A 16,410-nucleotide genomic window follows, 5' to 3' on the forward strand; every position below is an offset into this window, starting at 1 on the left:
ATTGACCGACTAGAAACTAATCATGTTGAAATAGTCGAATCGTACATTTGATGATTTGTCTTTTGTAAAATTTAAACGAAACATTTTTATTCGTTGACACGCGATTTTCTCACGTCATTTTCTTGCAGCAAGTAAATAATTAATCGGAAAAATAACCGGAAAAAATAATGGCAATGGAAATCAGCTATGTACCACCGGTATCGGTAACAATGGTACCATATCTAAGTTTATTATGTATATCGTTTGGATTATTTTTCATAGCATGGTTTTTCATATTGGAAGTGACAAATAAATCTCGAAATATGCTTAAAGAATTATTCATCTCATCATTATCATCATTGTTCATTGGTTTTGGTGTTGTCTTCCTAATGTTAACCACACGGATTTATATATAAAAAATGATTATTGTGGATTCCATTCGATACGGCATGATGTTGATAATGATTTTTTCAAAATTTCCTCACATTTTGTTCGATTGTCGACTGAAGGCAAATTTTCCATTTTTAAATATTGCAATGATCTTATGATATGAATTGAATAAAAACAAAATTATTATTATATCCATGATGATCATCATGTACTTACTTTAATTCTTTCAATGCTTGAATACCAGTATCGGTAACATTATAACAATTTCGTATTTCTAAATGTCGTAGTTCGGCAAGCTGATATTCACTCAACATTATCAATGCTTTATCATTCAGATATTTTGTTTTATTGAATATAATTCGTGATAATCGTTTCAGATGACGTAGATATTCAAATCCAGCATGATTTATACTGGATTCTGTAGCATCGATACCGATTATATAATTATCACGAAATTCCTCTGGTTTAGCGATTAATCGATCATAATCATTGAAATTACAATCTTTTTGTGATGACCAAAAAACTGCAGCACCATTCCGTATAAGCCATTCGGCTGCAGCTCTATTCGGTCCTAATTCTTCGATTCGTTTCCTATCAACACTTTATTTGAAAAAATAAATCAATATGAATAGAAATTATTATTAAAATTTAAAACTTACGCATTGAAAATAGCATTTAGCCATTCGAATAATTGTCTTGAATTCGATGGTTTGGATAAATAAGGTGATAATCTGATAAGTTTTGAAATCATTTCGTTTTTCCAATAATACAAAATGATCTTGATAAATGTTTACAAGTCATTTCAAAATATGAGCCGACGATAGATGGCACCATGCTATTCATTATTGGATATTTTTTTTGATTTTTTTTTATTCTTGATGCAAAATTCTGCCAGACGGATATTAATCTTGACCGATTGCAGCAAATTATTGCTATTTAACATTCAAACAATGATCTTTATGAAATAATAATAATAATAATGATAATTTTATAAATGAAATCGATGATCCAGATCCTATTATCCCTGTCTGAATTATCATGAATTAAGATTATTTAATTCGATGGACATTTATCCACATCGAACAACAGTAATTATTATAATCGATTAAATGGACCAAAACCGTTATGTTAATAATCGTCATTTAATAAGAAAAACGATTAATAAGAATCGAAACAAAAGAATATTTGAAAAAAAATCTGAAATTCAGAGAGAAATCTGTACCATTTAGTGAGAATAGGAAAAAAAACTTATCGAAAGAATTCTTTTGAATTCAATGCAAAATTTATGCCCTTTTAACACACACACACACACACACACATTGAATAACATGAATAAATTATTTAATTTCAACAACAACAACAACAAAAATTATCCTCATAAAATGTTTGCACAAGAACAACACATATAAAGTGTGTTAAATATATTTGAGTTTGTCAGCCATTTTACTCATGAAACATTTATATAAATAAATAAATATTATTCAATCGTATTTATATGCGAATAAAATGATGAAGAACGAACAATCAATAGATCAATCAATCAATCAATCATGATTTTTAATGGTGAAAAAATATTGGAAATTTGTTGTTCAAGTTTCAATTTTAATGAAAAATTTTCGCAAATCGAATGATGGACAAAAAAACCGGATGTTTTCGAATGTTCAAAAATTTCACTATATCGACCCATATAAGTGTTTCATATTGGAATAGGTATTTCAACAACAAAAAAATGAGCACAGCTCACACATTCGATTATCAATATTATTATTCGATTTATACAAATGATTCATTCATCTTTTTTCTCATCTGGTTCATTACTTTTGAAAATGGATGGTTTTTTTAAAAGTTGTGACGTTATCAAAGTGTCTAAAAGGGAGAGAGAGAGATTGCGAAATTTCCAAGACCATTGAATTTTAGTTCTTATCCGGGGATTCAAGATTCACTTATTGATATGTGTGCGGACAATTTCATATCACTATTTTGACTTTTGGAAATGGTGAAAAAAAATATAACAAATGATCATAACGAACAAACCAAACAAACAAACAAACATCCATTGAATGGTGTGATAATAATTCTTGTTGTACCACTTTTTTTTCGTCTTCTTCTTCTTCAAAATGTGAATGAACAACAAAAAAAAATTGAATGTAAAGAATGATTAATTATGTGGTAAAAGTGTCCATGTTGTTGTTTGTTTGTTTGTTATTGTTGATTTTTTCATTTTTGATTTCATCGAAATCGAAAATGGAAAATTGTGTACAAAAGTAAACAAGTTCAATTTGCTGTCGTTGTTGTTTATTATTGAAATGTGTGAAAAGACATTGTTGACATTTTAAATTTTCAAATTTTCACTTGACCAAAATTGATGACAAATGAAATAATAAATTGTTGCGAAATTCATTTGTTCCGGTGTCATCATGGTTCGATTCGAAATTTTGTTTAAAAAAAAAAACAAAATTTCAAAATTCAAACACAAGACTAAACCACAGAATACGTGTGCCAATTGTGTGATGACCTCATTGTTTTCAAACACTGTTGTTGTTGGTTGATGGATTCAAATGGATGGATGATAATTATCATTCTAAAATTATAATAATTACCATCATTAACTTGATGTATGTTTTTTTCTGGTTAAAAAATTTAGAACCAAATTTAGAATCATCATCATCATCATAAAAACATTGAGATGAAAGATATCATCTCTCCTGAAATAAAGAAACAAAATAAGATAAGATAAGATAAACATCTTGGCCAAGTTTTGTTGTTGTTGTTTTAAATTAATGAAAAATCTAAAGATAGATTTTCATTATTTATAAATTTTCAAGTATTTAAAAAAAAGGTTTTTCATCATCAACATTGATGTTGATGATCTTCATTAATTAAAAATTAACTCTTTTTTGAAAACTAAAATAATAAAAAAAAGATACTTGTGTAGAAATAGCAATCAAGATGTTCTTGGCCTGACCTGACCTGCTATATTTAGCAGTTATTATTATTACCACAGTGTATTTGACCATTTGAGTGGGTGTAGGCAAGTAATTTCGATTTCAAAATGAACCAATTTTTTTTTGTTTGCAAAATGAAATTGAAATTTATTTTTGATTTCCCTTTTTTTCTTTTTGAAATGACCGAAAACTGATTTGAACTTAATCAGAAAAAAAAATTTCGTTGATCTTTGATGGATATAAAAAAAATCCAAAAAGGTGTCTTGTCGAATCTGACTGACAAATCTGTTTGACACGAACAACACACACACACTTTTTTTTTTTTGGCAAATGATTTTTCAAGATTGATTGATTGATTGACAGCCAAAAAAAAAGTGAAAAAACTCAAATTTTACTTGTCCATCGTGATTTGGAGCGGAAAAAACTGGCTTTTTTATGCTAAGAAAACCACCGATGATGATTACCGAAATTGTGATGATGATGATGATGATGATAACATGAATATCATCTGCGGGTAAGGTGAGTGAGTGAAAGATCCAAAAATAGAACAAACAAAGTTCATCAATCTGCTCTAGATAACGGATTCATTCCATTTTCTATTCCCATCATTAAAAATTCAGAAAAAAAAACCACCACCACTATCATCATCATCATCCCGACCAAGTTTATTTGGATCGATGAACGCCAAAACTAAAAAAACAATCAGAAAGTGATTGAATTTTTTTTTGTGTTCCAATAAAATTTTCTCACGTTTTGTTGTTGTTGTTGTTGTTGTTAAAACATTACTAATTGACAACAACAACAAGATTCATGAGAAAAAAAAAGAGAAATTTTCTTTTAAATTTTAAAATACAGGGTGTGTGTGTGCAATGATGAATGAAGAATGGTGCGTTCTACTTTTTTCTTTGAATGTACCAAGAAAAAACAAAATTTGACAAATAACATCATCACATTGGCCATAGTAAAAGATTTTCTGTTTTCCACACTACATCTTTAACGTGATAAGATCAATGGACAACAACGTTTATTCATCATCATCAATGATGGTGGTGGTTTGTATTGTAGGTCAAAATGTAGCCAAAATATATGTAATTTTTTTTAGTTGATCAGATAAAGATGTCTTTGTCTGTTTGTCTGCAATCTTGTTCGTTTATTCCAGAAAAAAAATTCATTTAAAAAAAATGGCCCAGATGCCCCGAATTTTAGTTTTTATTTTTATTTTTGTTGTTGTTGTTGTTGTCTAGATGTCGATGTTGACGCCCGGCCTTTGATGATGGCCCGAGATTAAACAACAGAAAAAACAAGTCTTCTTTTCTATTTTTTTCCCATTCAAATCACCAAAAAAAAGAAAGAAGACTTGTTTCTATGTTAAAGAAATGAGAGAAACAAATTCTCGAAAAATGAAACGGATAAGAAAATGACTAACTGCGAAAGAGAAACTTTCCATTTATCTATTTCTTGTTTCTTTATTTCGGGAAAATTTTTTTCTCTCTCTCTCGTTTTTTTTCTCGTAAAATTTCTCTTACGAACCATTCATATATACAGACATCGTATATTAAAACCACAAACATAAAATGAAAAAAAAATCATTTAAAAAATACCAAGTTTATTTTGCAGAAATTTGATTGTGGAAAAAAGAAAATGTTTTCAAAATATATTTAGTTCATTCTGATCCCTGTGGTTTGTTGTTATTGTTTGTTTGTTTGTTGTTGTTGTCATAGCAAAGTGTAATTTAAATAAAATTCTTTGTATGGTCACTGTTTGCATCAATTTCAAAATTTAAATGTGAAACAATTAATTGAATAGACAAATTTGTAAACCAAAAAACCAAACTGAACATTACCAAAAACAAAACAAAAAAAAAAATTATGAAATTTTACATAGCAACATTTTCATTGGCCATAATTCTTGGCGAAATACAAATTGGTAAGTGTTGTTTTTTTTCGTTTTTATATAATCAAAATACTAAATTTATCAAAATGAACTGAATGGACAGTCAATATCTAACCATATTGAGAATTTTTTCAATTGACAAAAAAAAATCTGCTTTGTCTATGGATATTAGTAATAATAATAATAATAATGTCGTCCGGTTATTAAGGTTCATAATTTTCTTTATTCTTTTTCTTTTTTGTTTCATAACGATAAATGAGAATCGATCCAGAAACAAAGAAGAGAGAGAGAAAAAAAATCTAACACGGTTGACATTAAATGATAACGATTCATTGAGAATTTATATAGAAATAAATAACTAAAAAGAAAGAAAGAAGGAGAAAAAACACTGAAACAATGATCGAGTTCATCACAGACTATTGTGAAATGAAATGAACCAAATAAAAATAAAAAAAAATCAAACTAAAAGAAGAAAATGAAAAAAGCGAGAGAAATAACAACAACAACAACAATAAACGACAATGGAAAAAAATATAACATCCAAAGTCATGATGTTTAAAGATGAATATGATAAGAAATGTATTATGATGATGATGATGATGATGAAAGCAATAACAACATCAACGACGACTATAGTAAAAAAAATGATAATGTCTAAACACATAGAATGGGTGTAAATAGTAATAATGATATGGAAGAAGAAAATCGCCCACACTTACACACCCCCTTTTCTTTTCTTTTCTTTTTTTGAATAACAGAAAGATCAGAGATCACAACATAACCGAAAACAGAAAGATTTTCTATAGAATCATTTCATTTTATGTGTGTGAAAGCGTGTGTGTGTGAAACATGGTAAAAATATATTACCGAAACACACACATACATAGAGTTCATTCTTTAGGTTTTCTTTTTCCCCATGTTAACCCCCTCCCCTCAAAAAAAATAAAAATAACGATTTCAGTTCCAAAAAATGTTGCCCATGAAGAATAATTAGTAGCCCTATTCTTTTTGACGGCATCCAATGATGATGATGATGATGATCACACACATCATGATCATTAACAGGCCATTTTTTCTTTCAATTTTCAATGTGTTTTGGTGATGTTAATAATGATGGTTATGGTGATGATGATGGGGAAAGAAGTAAAATGAAGGGGATTTAGTTGAATAACTAAACCAAAAAAAAAACAAAAAAATTTGTCCAATAATTTTCATTGAAAGACAAAAAAACGAAAAGAAAATAGATTTTTGAAAAGAAAATTTCCATAATAAATAGATTTTTTTTTTTACCAAGAAAATTTCTTTTCCAGGAACTATTCTCTCTTCCTCTCTATACATTTGACACTTATTTTTATTCGTAACATTCATACACCACCACGTTCTTACCACTTTACACATCAGACAGAATAAGTTTAGTTAAGATTCACATAAGCAAAAGTCGTATTACCAAAAAGTAAAAACAACGACAACTAAATAACCGAAAAAAGTTTTTCTTTTTCTTCTTTCGTATTTGAAAATAAAATAAATAAACTTTCGATCATCATCATCATCATCATCATAAACATTATCGACGGACAGAAACATCATTTCCATGATGATGATGATGTGAAACTTATGCTGTTATCATTTTTATTATCATCATCATAGTCATTTGAAGATTCTTTGTGAAAAACTAAACCAGAAAAAAAAAAGAGTAAGGATCCAAAAAAGGAGAGAGAAAGTGTTGGTGTGATGTAATTACACTCATTTATTTGGGTTTTTTTTTCTTTGGTGACTTTTTTTGGTTGATTCACTCTCTCAGTGTAACATTGAAAAGATATTCAAAGATCGATCGTTTTCATTCCATTCATGATTCGATCGATATTCTGTTGTTCTGTCATCATCATCATCGTCTTCGTTGATTGTAGCATGGTTTTCCAAATGATGATGATGATCCATCCACATCCAGACAACAACAACAACAACAAAGTAATCAAAATCTTGTTCACTTTGGCTGTTGGTTATTTATTTATTTTTCGTATAATTAGCATTCTTAATAATCGATATTTACATCGGAGAAAAAGAAAGCAAACAAACAAACAAAGTTAATTTATACTTTTGTTGTTGTTTGGTTATTTCAATAGCCCTAATCAATGATTAGTTGTAGTGGTGGTGGCGAGGAAAAGTCAAATTTTTTTCTATCATCTCGAATCTATTCCATCATCATCATCATCATCATGTGACATGATAATTAATGTTTGAATCGAACCAAAGAAAGAAGAAAATTTCATCAACAACCAACCAACCAACCAACCAACCAACAACAACAAAATATATCCTGAATCAATGAAAGAAAAATAGAGAAATCCATTTCTTCCGTTTCCTTGAATTTTTGAAACACTTTTTTTTTCGTTGTTGTTGTTGTTGAACATCCTTTTCCATTACTTTCTTTTTTTTGCAATTTACGGATGTAAATAACATTATTATCGTGAAACTGAATGGGTGTAATCTTTTAGAAGAAGAATAATTTTTTTATTTACATAAATTCATTCTGTGCAAATATATTTAAATTGATAATCCACAACAACAACAACAACAACAACAAAATGAAAAGAATTAATGATGATAAGAAACTTCAAAAAGAAAAAAATTCGGAAACGGAAATACAGTGTTGAGAAAGACATGATATGATGTTAAGAATCATTTATTTAAAATGATGATGATATAAACTTGTGAACTTTGATTTTTGATTTTTGATTTTTGATTTTTAATCCTTTCTTTTTTGTTTTTTTTATTATTCCAAAATCTTCGAATATAATAACAATAGGTTCAACACAAGCACGTGCTGGACCAAATGCACAACAATTATGTAAAAATGGTAAACGTACAATGTTTCCACATGAAGAATATTGCGATTATTATTATGAATGTATTAATGGTGAAGCAATTGTACAATCATGTCCAAACGGTTTAGCATTTGCTGGACATCAAAAAGGTTTGAATAGTAATTGCGATTATCCACATCGTGCTGGATGTCCGGATGGTGCACGTGTTATGGGACGTAAGTTAATTTGATTCTTAAACTCTTTTTTTAAATTCTCTACTAACTCAAATTCACTAACTAATCTAATTATGTCTTTTTTTGTTTCAAACAAACCAACAACAACAATACGGCCAATGCTTTATCCTGATCAAATTGGACAAAAAAAAATGAAATTTGTTTCAATTTGTTTCAATGAAAATGATATTCCCACCAACGCAAACTAAACATACACCCATTTTTTCCATTTTTCGGTTATTACTTTTTTCGGTTATTTTTCGGTTATTCTTCGGTTATTATTATTATTAAAATATTAATGATAATAAAAATAAAAATATAAAACAATTATTATTATTATTAGAACAACCAATATCAAGTGAAAACTGTCATTGGCAGTATGGTGTATTTCCACATGCAACATCATGTACAAGATATTGGCATTGTTGGAATGGTACATCAACAATACAACAATGTCCATTTTCATTACTTTATAATGATGCTGTACATGCTTGTGATTGGCCGGATAATGTACCCGATTGTCAAAAACATCGTAAGTATTTTAACAAAAAAAAAAAAAAATGAGAAATAAAAATTCTTTTGCTATTTTGTTCTGTCCCCCATATTATGATTCTTATTCGGTAAATAGAAAACCAGAAAAACTGCAAACTAATCTTCATAATTGAGAAAGAAAAAACAAAAATGAAAATGTTTACGGATTTCTGATCTTTGATTCTGTTCTCATTATGATCAATCGGTTAGAAAGAAAATTAGAAATTAGAAGGAATTTTTTTCGATTTCAGAAAATTAATTGTAGCTAATTGAATTTTTATTTTCAAATCATTAGTTTAGTTTAGTTTTGTTTTGAAATTAATGATGTTCAATGGTTATTTTTCATTTAATTTTTGGAAAATTCTTTCCATTTTTTTCATTTTCAAATAGCAATATGTAAAGATACACCAAATGGTGCCGTACCAATAGAAAAAAGCTGTGTACGTTATTGGCTTTGTGTTGGTGGTTATCCACGTTTACAACGTTGTCCAGCCGGTTTAGCATTGAATACAAATACATTTAAATGTGAATTAGCACAAACAGTACCCGGATGGTAAGTGATTTAGATAGTATCGATTGTTTTTAATCGATTGTAGAATTGAAGAAAAAAAATTGAAATTGATTTGTTTTTTTGTTCTTTCAAAAAAATTAGTGAACCACCACCAACAACACCACAACCAGATGATGATGATGATTTACCCGTAAAACCAGGTGGTAATGATAATGGTGGACAAAATTCCCGACCATCATCACAACAACAATCCGGTACATTACCGCAACAATTTCGTCCATCACAATCGGGTGTACGATTAGTTGGTCGTTAATTACATTGAATCGAAAACGAAAAAAATGAAAAACTCTAACAAAATTACATACAAAATAACCAAGAAAAAAAAATAACCAGAACCAAGAAACCAAGGTTTTGATCTCCACTTTTTTTCTCCAAAAAAGAATTAAACGAATCAAACACACAAAAATATCAATTTAAATTGATTTTTACGAAAGAAAAAAATATATTTAAAAATTCAAAAAATGTTCACAGAATTTTATGAAAAAAAATGATTGAATATTCTTAACTAATTAACTAAACTAAACTAACCTAATCTGACTAATGATTGAATGAATGCACATTTTAAACATTTTAACATTTTTTTTAAATTCTACATTTGATCATCATATTTACTATTTACACACAACGTTGATTAAAAAATAAAATAAAATATTTTTTTTTATTTTCAAAATTCGATAAATTTACATATACAAAGCTCGGATATTTTTCTATTTTTTTTGGTAAGCTGGTTGGATGTGTATTTCATGTGTACATGTCATGAGTGAATTGGAATTTCAAATTACTGTTTTTTCGGGGAAAAAATCGAAAACTGAAAATCGAAATTCGGAAAAAAGAAAAAGAAAAACTGAAAATTCTATCGAAATTACAAGGGAAATTTTCTAAAATTGATGAGCATTATTTCAAGTAATTCAAGTAGTTTTTGCAAAATATAATTTTATTCTTTTTACAAATTTTATTAATTTACAAAATAACAACAAATTTTTAAATTTCATCTCCATCTTCTTCATTCAATGTTGCCAATGTTGTTGTTGCTGTCGATGGAGGATTAGATATTATCGATTTTGTTGTCGATGTTGTCGATGGTGATAATATTGTAGAATTTTGAATAATTTTTACACGTTTCGTTGATGATGATAAACAATTATTATTTGGTTCAATAAATGAAACTTTTGATGGCATTACATTATTCGTTGTTGTTGTTGTTGTTGTCGGTGTTGTTGTTATCATTATTGAATTATCCGATTGAATTGTATTGAATCGATAATGTTGTTGTTGTTGTTGTTGTTGTTGATGATGATGGTCATCATTACCACAAATTGATGGTGATTGTAATTCATATGTAGTACCATCATTATGATGATTATGATGATGATCACCACCATCATCATATGTATGAAAAGTTGGTGCAAAACTAATCTGATATGTTGCAGGTATAGATGATGATGTAGCTGCCGAAGCCATTTGAATCGATTGATCATTATTATTAATCAAATGTGATGATGATGGTGATGATGATGATAATGAAGGTGGTGATATTGATGAATCAATTGTCAATTGTTCCAATCGATCAGGTAATAAATGTACATTTGTTATCTAAAAAAAAGAAAGAAAAGAAAAAATTCAATTAATTTTTTGGGAAAAACTTTTCGAAAACTTTTTAACAAAACTTTCCAAAATGGTCAATCAACACATACAAATGATCCAGGATCAAAAAAAAAAAGAAAAGAAAATCGAATCAGTCATAGTAAAATGGTTTTAAAATTTGCAACAAAAAAAAACTTTTTCAACAAAATCTTCGATGAGGATCAGTAAATTTTTGCATTTCATCAATTCAATTCAATTCAATTCAATTCAATTCAATTCATAACTACATTGAAACTCTCAAGTTATTTTTTTTTTTTGGAAATCCAAATGAAAACAAATCGTATAATGATTTGATAGTGAAAAAGAAGAAGAAAAAACTTTATCAAAATCAATTCCAGTGTGTGTGTGGAGGTGGAGGTGGAAAAAAATTGAAACATTTTTTTCCCATTTTCTTCTTCATTCTACATTTCCTATATAATAGATAAAGTGGGAAATGTTTTCCAGCAACAAAAATAAATCTAATGAACTAAAAAACGATGATGATGATGATGGGATTCCATTTTCTTCAGACAAATTTTTGCTGTTGCTGTTGTTCTTGTTACATTTACCCGAATTTTTTTTTGTTCAATCCATTTTCCTTATTCATACACACACACACACAAGCAAACATTCTTCATCGACTTATTATTGATGACAAATAAATAAATGGATTTTAAATGAAATGATAAAAATGAAAATGAAAATGAAATTAATGATAAATGGGCTACCAACAACAACAACAACAACAAACTGAAGGTCAACATTAATGTTGATAGAGAAAAAATTAACGAAAATTCATTGAAGCTTGTCGAAAGATTCTTTTGAAAGCAGCAAAAAAAAAAATTCTGGAAAAAATTTTCATCATTTTCGGCTTAAATCTTTTTTAGAAGCTTTTTTTTCTTTCTTTACTTACTTACTTACTACCGCGATTATATTTTGCTTCTTTTTTTTTGGTTCAATTCAATGGACAAAATACACACACACAAACACATTGACAATGACAAGGATTTTTTTTCATTTAAAATCCGGCATAATAAAAAAGCCCGAATGTTGCAGGAAAAAAAACCGGATATAAAACAAAACAAAAACGATAAAATTCTCTTCAATTTTAAGTATGACGGGAAAAAAAAACTTGATTAAAATAATGGCTAAAGCTCATCATCGTGAGTGAGTGTGTGTGTGTGTGTGTGGATAACCAGATTGGCTCATCATTAAATGTAATGAAAAGAAGCCCGGAATTGAATGTGCGAGAGTGTTAAAAAAAATAGTCTATTCAACAACAGCAAAACGATTTTTTTCTATAGCGAAAAAAAAGGATGATCAAATAATTAGATTTTCAAATGGAAATGAAATGAAATGAATGAATGTTTTTCGATTTTTTTCCACCACCACCACCACCATCATTTTATATATGGCTGGTTGTCTTGGATTAAAGGAAATTTTTTCAAAAGTTTCGTCGTCGTCGTCTCGAAAAAAAACCGAATCTTATGGGAAGCCAAAAAAAAGTGAAGAAAAATTTGTCTAAAGCGACAAAAAAGAATGGCATATGTGTGTAGGAGGAAAGCCAGAAATTCTATTTCTTTTTTCATCACTTTTAAAGTTTGCAAAATGATAATTATCAAGTGAAGAAAAGAAAAAGAAAAAGAAAATCTTTACGATCGACAAAAGATTAATTAATTTGGCAGTAAGGAAAAAAAATTTGGGCCAGAATAACACTATGTTCACCCACACACACAGTTTCCTGAATTTCAACGAAGAAATCTAATGTATCTTGTTTCACATCTTTGGGTTTTGAAACTTAAAAAACAAACGAAAAACAAACAAAATTTATCAAAAATTTAAATTCGAAATTTTCCAATTTTCAATGATCAAAAGTTATTATAAAATGATGAATTTTGATTTCGAAACAACAACAAAAAACGAAAAAAATCTCATTGAAAACATATTCGTATTTTTGTTTTCCACTTATTAATATTTGATGGACATGAAATCAAAGTCAAAGTTAAAAAAAATTGTGGAATAAATCTGAGAATAATTTATTTATTCGCATTTTGAATATGATCGGATTTTGTTGGAATAAACAAAACTGAACCGAATTGAATGAATGAATAAGTTTGATGTTTGGAAACATGGTCGACATTTTGACATTTTTTTTCATTTCATTTCAAAACAAATCAACCGAAAATATATTCATAAAATTGAAATTAATTATGAATATTGTTTGGTTTTTTGTTTGTTCTAAAATGTAACTTTTTTTTCTATGGAAATTTTTCGCTTTGATTATAATCAGGAAATGTTAATAATTAAAATTAATAACATTACACAATCAAACAAAATTTGATAATCCTCCTTATGATGATGATGATGAATAAATGAAGGAAAATTTTTTCTGACAATTGGATTGAATTTACAACAACAACAATTCTGAATTCTGCAGTCATTTTTCTATGTAAAAATATTTTTCTCATTCATTCTCATTATTTAGAGTGGAAAAACTTGATAAATTTCTAAATTACCTGTTGATGTGAAAGTACATATTGTAATTGTTTATCCAATGATTGATTATGATTATTCATCGATGATGATGATGATTCTATTAAATGTCCAGTTTGTTGATTATGATGATATGAATGATGAGAATTGATATTTGTTTGGTTATCATTAATCGTTGCTGTTGTTAATTCATATGGAAATTCATATTGTTGTTGTTGTTGTTGTTGTTCCAATTGTGTTGGATGATGATGATGGTGATGATGATGATCATTTGATGTAGCAATCGTTAAATAATGATGATGTCCATTTGGTTCATTATTATAATAATTCAAATGATTTGGATGATGATGTAAATGTGAATGATTTAAATAATCATTCATTGCTATCGATGATGTTGGTGGTGATGTTAATATTGGTGTAGCTGTCAATTGCTGTAATTCATTACAAATATTATTATCATTATCATCATCATTGTTATTGGTTGTTTTGATTATATGATAAGTTGTAGCAGAATTGTTGACATCAACGGATGATGATGATGATGATGGATCAATTGTATTCGAATGTAAATCATTATCCGGATGTTGTTGATGATGATGATGATGATTAATCATCATCATTAATCTTGTTGAATGATCATTGTTGTTGTTGTTGTTGTTGTCAGTTGTATGATTATGACGATGATGATGATGATTATAAACATTTTCAGATTGTTCAGTTTCGTTAATTTTATTATCATTGATCATCATATCGTTGTTGATTTTTTTATTGTTGTTATTCGATTGCTGTTGCTGTTGATGATGATGATTATGATGATCATTATTTCTTTTACGCCAATAGATAAAAATAACCATTATGAATGATATGATTGCAAGAAAAATAATTAAACCACCCATCAATATAGTAAATTCAACAAAATCTTCACCAACAACCATTGCTAAACGACGATTCTGTAAACGATGACCATCAATGATTGTTGATGATGATGATTGTGATGCAGCTGTATCAACACCATCATCATTGCCACCTAAATCATTATCATTAATAATAATTAAACCATTTAAACGTTGTTCATCAGCCGATGCAGCATATAACGGTTTTATCGGTTGCTGTTGTTGATGTTGATGATGATGATGATGGCTATTTTTATTCCAAAAATTTTGCATCTGTTGTTGTTGTTGATATTGTTTAGTGGATAAAGTTTGGAATGTTAGTTGTAACGATTTTCGACTACGACCTAAACGATTCGTAGCCCATAACAATAAACGATAATGAGTATTTGGTTCAAGGTTTTGTAGTTGAAAATAATTATTGCTGATGTTGGCAAATATTTGACTATTAGAATTTGGTTGTTCAGAATCGATGCTATCATCATCATCATCATCATCATCAACAACAACAACAGCATTACTATTATCACCAACACCATCATAATCATCATCATCATCAGTAATGGTATTAGAATTTGTTGTTGTTGTTGTTGATGAATGTAAAGGCCATAACCGTATTGTAAATGATTGTTCATGGCCATAATTAAAGCCAGAATTCCATCGTAAAAATATTTGTTGATTTGTTCGATTTAAAATCTGTAAATTTTTCGGACATTCCGGATAGCCTAATTTTCATTTTCAAACAAAACAACAAAAAATAGCAAAAGAAAATCATTAATGGCATCAATTAATTAGAAAATTAATGAATTTTTTTTTTGTTATCAAACATACTTTTTCTAACCAATTCGAATCGTTGATAATCATTACCATATTCATTATAAACAATACATTCATAGATACCATAATCATTTTCATTTAGATGATTAATAATTAATTCACTTGTATGATGGTAGTTTTTGATTATCATTTCCAATTCCGTTGTTGTTGATGATGATGATTCTGTTGACGGAAGAATCACTCGATATTTATTCGACAAATGATCATCACTATTATTGATAACTATCATTGATGATTGTTGTTGTTTTTGTTTTTGTTGTTGTTGTTGAATTTCATCATCATCAGCATTATTATTATCAACACCACCACCACCACCACCACCACCATCAACAACAACATTAACATCATCATTAATAGTAGAAATGTATCTTGTCCAATTGAAATAAACATTTGGATATGCCAATGCTGAGCAAACAAATTTTACCGAAATTTCACCAATATTGGCGGCTATTTTTTTAAGATTATTTGATACAAATATTCTTGGACGATGTCTAATACGTATGGCTATTGAACGGCTATCATTCAATGTATGACATGTATAGATACCGGAATCGGCAAAGTTTACTTGATTTATTGCCAATTCAGAATGTATTGATAAACTTTTATTATAATGACTATGGTTTGTATTATGATGATTATTATTATTTGCTGAATTTGCTATTTGTTGGCGAGAATTTTTCGATAAAATTGTTTGTGTAACATTTGAACGTGACCAATCGATAAACATATCGTTTGATTGTAAATTTGAATTAATTAAAAAATTAATATAATCAATATCATCATCAATATAATCATCGTAATCATAAAGGTAAGGCATATTTTTCAATCGTTGATTCGAATGATAATAATAATGTTGATCATTCGTTGGATTTTTAATCAATTTTGATTGTTGTTGAATTTGAATTTGTCGTCGTTGTAAATATTTACTAAAAAATTGTTTCGTCCAACGAATTATTGATGATGGATTACCATTATTAACATTACATTCGATACGAAAATTTCGATCATTATTTTCAATCAATTCAATTATTTCAATCTGTGTATTATTATTATCTAATTTGATAATATTATTGATCGATTGATTCATCACAGTTGTTTTTCTAGGCACTATCACACGAATCATATCGATAGAAGAAATGGCTGCAAAAAAATTTTTCATTGATTAAAATTAATTTCAAAAAAAAATGTTGATATAAACAAGTTTCAATGTCAAAATTTATT

The 16,410-nt window shown here is 28.1% G+C and overlaps 4 protein-coding genes across 6 annotated transcripts in view; 2 read left to right on the plus strand and 2 right to left on the minus strand.

The window, feature by feature from the left end:
* The first annotated feature begins 18 nt into the window (after window positions 1-18).
* kud (oligosaccharyltransferase subunit 5 kud) lies at window positions 19-558 on the plus strand. Its single transcript, XM_027338505.2, has one exon. The coding sequence runs from the start codon at window positions 168-170 to the stop codon at window positions 393-395; it is 228 nt and encodes a 75-aa protein (XP_027194306.1). The 5' UTR covers window positions 19-167; the 3' UTR covers window positions 396-558.
* LOC113789008 (ATP synthase subunit s, mitochondrial) lies at window positions 181-1,190 on the minus strand. Its single transcript, XM_027338493.2, has 3 exons — window positions 1,029-1,190; window positions 586-969; window positions 181-520 (listed from the first exon to the last, which is right to left on the minus strand). The coding sequence occupies exons 1-3, from the start codon at window positions 1,118-1,120 to the stop codon at window positions 403-405; spliced, it is 594 nt and encodes a 197-aa protein (XP_027194294.2). The 5' UTR covers window positions 1,121-1,190; the 3' UTR covers window positions 181-402.
* A 3,765-nt stretch (window positions 1,191-4,955) lies between these two features.
* LOC113789001 (protein obstructor-E-like) lies at window positions 4,956-10,016 on the plus strand. The gene is made up of 5 exons (XM_027338482.2): window positions 4,956-5,240; window positions 8,014-8,247; window positions 8,588-8,776; window positions 9,166-9,328; window positions 9,428-10,016. The coding sequence occupies exons 1-5, from the start codon at window positions 5,183-5,185 to the stop codon at window positions 9,597-9,599; spliced, it is 816 nt and encodes a 271-aa protein (XP_027194283.1). The 5' UTR covers window positions 4,956-5,182; the 3' UTR covers window positions 9,600-10,016.
* Window positions 9,978-16,410, minus strand: part of LOC113789052 (uncharacterized) — a 43,522-nt gene continuing 37,089 nt past the window's right edge. For all 3 annotated transcript variants that reach the window (XM_075821090.1, XM_075821092.1, XM_075821091.1), the window contains 3 exons: window positions 15,184-16,329; window positions 13,486-15,077; window positions 9,978-10,939 (listed from right to left, as the gene is read on the minus strand). In XM_075821090.1, coding sequence (XP_075677205.1) covers window positions 10,328-10,939; window positions 13,486-15,077; window positions 15,184-16,329 — 3,350 coding nt within the window. In that variant the 3' untranslated portion in view covers window positions 9,978-10,327. The remainder of the gene's footprint in view (window positions 10,940-13,485; window positions 15,078-15,183; window positions 16,330-16,410) is intronic.

This window comes from Dermatophagoides pteronyssinus, unplaced genomic scaffold, assembly GCF_027571235.1.
Source record: "Dermatophagoides pteronyssinus isolate colony J.1.1.1.1 unplaced genomic scaffold, Derpt_VIB-CSIC_2022.12 sq0008, whole genome shotgun sequence".
Classification (NCBI taxonomy): Eukaryota; Metazoa; Arthropoda; class Arachnida; order Sarcoptiformes; family Pyroglyphidae; genus Dermatophagoides; species Dermatophagoides pteronyssinus.